The sequence below is a fragment of the Sorghum bicolor genome, chromosome 1 (genome assembly GCF_000003195.3).
Source record: "Sorghum bicolor cultivar BTx623 chromosome 1, Sorghum_bicolor_NCBIv3, whole genome shotgun sequence".
Taxonomy (NCBI): Eukaryota; Viridiplantae; Streptophyta; class Magnoliopsida; order Poales; family Poaceae; genus Sorghum; species Sorghum bicolor.
In genome coordinates, this window is record NC_012870.2 from 19,403,956 (window position 1) to 19,408,396 (window position 4,441).

Consider the following 4,441-nt stretch of genomic DNA (forward strand, 5'->3'; position numbering starts at 1 on the left):
GAATAGGTTCGCTGCCTCGTCCCTTTCCAAATACCACTTTTATATTCTTGACCATTTCGAGTACATCATCCCCGGTTTGATTGAGAGGTTTGGTCTGGTGGTCTGCCTTGCCTTTAAAATGCTTGCCTTTCTTTCGTACTAGGTGGTTCATAGGAAGAAACCGACGGTGGCCAAGGTACATGACCTTTCGACATTTTTTCAAAAATACACAGTCAAGGTCTTCATAACAATGTGTGCATGCATTATATCCCTTGTTTGACTGGCCTGAAAGATTACTCAGAGCTGGCCAATCATTGATTGTTACAAACAGCAATGCTCGCAGGTCAAAGTGCTCTTGTTTGTACTCATCCCACACGCGAACTCCTGGTTTGCTCCATAAAAGTTGAAGTTCCTCAACTAATGGGCTTAGGTAGACATCTATGTCATTGCCAGGTTGCTTCGGTCCTTGGATAAGCACCGGCATCATAATAAACTTCCGCTTCATGCATAGCCATGGAGGAAGGTTGTAGATACATAGAGTAACTGGCCAAGTGTTGTGACTACTGCTCTGCTCACCGAAAGGATTCATACCATCTGTACTTAAGGCGAACCGCAAGTTTCTAGCATCATCTGCAAAATCTGGGAATTCTCTGTCTATCGCTCTCCACTGGGATCCATCGGCAGGGTGTCTCAGCATATTGTCTATCTTACGGTCTTCTTTATGCCACCGCAACAACTTTGCATTGTCCTTATTCCTGAACAGACGTTTTAATCGTGGTATTATAGGAGCATACCACATAACCTTGGCTGGAATTTTCTTCCTATGACGTTCTTCACCCTCAACATCACCAGGATCATCTCGTCTAATCTTATACCGTGACGCCTTACATACTGGACATGCATCCAAATTCTCGTATTCCTCCCCACGGTAGAGGATGCAGTCATTAGGACATGCGTGTATCTTCTGGATTTCTAATCCCAAAGGACATGCGTGTATCTTCTGGATTTCTAATCCCAAAGGACATGCGAACTCCTGTTTTGCTTCATACGTAGTGGTGGGCAATTCGTTGTCTTTCGGAAGCATCTTTTTTATGATCTTCAATAACTGCCCAAATGCCTTCTCAGATGTACCATTCTTTGCCTTCCATTGCAGCAATTCTAGTGTGGTACCCAGCTTTTTTGCCTCTCTTCAGCGGTGGGATATAGCGATTTCCTGTGGTCCTCTAGCATGCGCTCGAACTTGGCTTTCTCTTTATCACTTTCACATTCTCTTTGTGCATCACAGATGGCATCACCAAAAGCATCATCGCCCCGATCATCTTCTGCCGCCACCTCTTCTTCATTATCTCCCCCCATTGCAACATCATTGAAGCCACCGTACTGAGCAATAATATTGGCATGGTCCAATTCTTCTTCTTCTTCACCTTCATCCATTATAATCCCGCTTTCTCCATGTTTGGTCCAACAAATGTAGTTTGGTACGAAACCTGACTTTAATAAGTGTGAATGAAGAGTTCTTGAGTTAGAATATTCCGTCAAATTCTTGCACACGGCACATGGACAGCACATGAAACCGTCCCTCTTATTTGACTCGGCCACACTTAAGAAATAGTGCACGCCATTAATGAACTCTTCGGAGCGCCGATCGGCATTATACATCCAATTACGTGTTACCATCTGTATTAAATATAACATATATATTATGAAAAAAATGCACACATATAGTTTCTCATCTTATTGCACAACATGTCTAAGATACATAGTTGATTAATTTAAGAAAGCTTGGCTACAACAAATACAATCGCAACTAGCACTAAAAAAACCAAAACTAAAATGCACTTAAGCAACATAATTAGTTCGCGTCCAATCCCAACTATAATAGATAGATCATTCGCTTGATCAACATCATTGAACTCCTTTTGTCGGCTCACTGCCTCACCACCTTCAGCCTCAACCACCTGTGCAAAAGATTTCTTAATGTGTTCAATGTATTCTTCCTCCCAGTACCAACCTGTACATCCGCCGGTACCGTCCCACTGAAATTAAAAGAGAGAATCAAAAGTTTAATTAATAACATTTAAAAAAATATGCATATATATAAGAAAATGTCTGGAAATAACTCACATTACGATCTGGACACTTGTAGAATATACGACCCTTGTTTACTCCTCTTTCGACACTTTGTACTCCATCAAAATCTTCTGCCCACACTTGCCACAAGTAATGAGAGGGAGTTCCGGACGGTATCGCTTTTGAACCCGTTGAGAGACCGAAGACCCGGTCACGGTTGCCATCTACTATCCATACTCAATTTTTAAACAATTATAAATTCCACATTTACTAGTAAACATGTATGATACAATGGACATTATATGTAGTAATAAAAATAAATCAAGTGATATTAACAAACCAATTAATTTGAACTATCCTACTTTCTAAGATCATAAAAATATACTATAATTCATTCTTGCAAACTACATTAATACTAGGTCAACCATGAAATATGATATATATATATATATATGGATACTAATTCATGTGAATGATTCAAAATAACAACGTGGATTTGAACTAAAAATAATGCGAACATCACAAGCCAAAAACAACATGAAAAGACAAGAAAGACAAAAGTTAGTCACCTCCAAACACGAAGAGACGATGACGGAGTCGAAGAAGATCAACGATGAGCGTTGGAGATGAAGAACAAATGAAGAACAAGCAAGAAGAAGCTCCAAGAACAACAATGGTGCTCTCGGTTTCAAATGGGCAGAGGGGAGGAGGGACCGGCCTATAAACCGGAACTTTAGCACCGGTTCAGAGAAAAACCGGTTCTAAAGGGTTACCCTTTAGCACCGGTTTGTGTTACGAACCGGTGCTAAAGGGTTTGCCTCGGCCCGTGGCTCTAGCCGGTGCTAAAGGGTCCCTGCCCCGACAACACCTGTCAGTAGCTGTTGGGCAGGACCCTTTAGCACCGGTTCGTGTTACGAACCGGTGTTAAAGGGGTCTTTAACCCCGGGCCGCAAAAAGACCGAGGTTTTTGGCCATTTTGGACATCGACCAATGCCTCATTCTGTAGCAGTGTGGATCGGAGTGGAAGTGTTTGTCTCTACTGTCGACCAACTGAGTCAACAACAACCGGGGCCGGAGCTCACCACGTACGGCCGTATCGTGTTCTTGAATATCAGCCCTCAATGGTTGGCATCGTAAACAGATCTCAGATTCTCAAATGAGCACAGTCAATTCTGATCGCCATATTTGACTAACCATCAGACATGCATGAGCGTGACGAACACACGCGCCACTGACAAAACAAAACCAACGCTTTCAAATCTTGGACTACTGACAGCATGCAACAGCTGGATGAAGTTGCAAATTAGTACCGCTAGCAAGTAGTTGCAAGTAATTTTATTCTGCCAATCTAGGATTCTAGGAAGAGCCAACCTGGAGAGTGGCTTCCGTCCCCAACACAAGAACAGTCATAGACTTCGTCGTCCGCACAGCAGGGGTGCGTACGTGATGACACACTGAGACAACAGAAACACAGCCTCAAATTCCCGGGCACGTGTGGCACGTACACGATTCCTTTCCCGGCCGACGACGGCAATGCATTCGATATATTATTAGGCGATGGACCAGGTAACGGGAACCTCGCCGAGGTTGGTGTCGAGCCCGAGCGCCTTCCAGACGCGTTTGGACGTGGCGATCATGTTGTCCTTGCAGCCGCTCTGGGTGTCGCACTCGTCCACGACCTCGGCCACCAGGTTGAGCCCGTTGGGCAGCGAGTTGGTGATGCGGATCTTCCTGTGGCACATGGTTGCGTCCTTGAACCACACCGTGGACAGCGCCACGACGAGGTCGTCGTTGCTGGGGTACTGGCCGTCGCACGCCGTGGGGTCCCCGTCCTCGAAGCTGGTCAGCGCCATCACCGCCGGGGTGCCGGCCTGCTGGGCCACGGCGCACTGCAGAAGCAGGACGGCGACGGCCAGGAACGCAAGCTTGGTGCTCGCCATTACTGCTGCTCGCCCCCCTGTGAAGCTTATGGCTGGCTTACTAGATTTAATTAGCTAACCGTGCTGCACTTTTTGTTGCTTCAGCTATGAGCATTGAGCGGTTTAAATAGGCGGCAGGGATATCACAAACAATGCGATACGAATCCTTTTCTTAGTTCTTACATAGAAAAGTACGATACTTTTCCGGTATACTCGATAGCCGATACACCAGGACAAGGGTGCGCTGTAAAAACGATGCGGTTGAGGAGCCAGATTTTATGGTAATTTTAAGCCAACCAAACTTATAACTTTTTTTTTTCGAAAGCGTGCTCAGCGCGTCTTCTTAAGAGAGGTTAGAGTCCAAAGGTTACAAAACCCTGGACAGGCGACGGCAATATGCCGAGGCAAGAAGGCAGCCACACACTAAACAAACATCACCGGCTGGAACGGTCGCGCCGAGGGTTATACTAAGC

The 4,441-nt window shown here is 45.1% G+C and overlaps 1 protein-coding gene across 1 annotated transcript; it reads right to left on the minus strand.

Annotated features, from left to right (window-relative positions):
• On the minus strand, window positions 3,600-3,989 carry LOC8067375 (putative ripening-related protein 6). The gene has a single exon (XM_002466992.1). It carries the CDS (start codon window positions 3,987-3,989, stop codon window positions 3,600-3,602), a length of 390 nt encoding a protein of 129 aa, XP_002467037.1.

Bases quoted from the DNA above. Each gene is read 5' to 3' on its own strand.
- LOC8067375 (XM_002466992.1), bottom strand. From the start codon at position 3,989: ATGGCGAGCACCAAGCTTGCGTTCCTGGCCGTCGCCGTCCTGCTTCTG.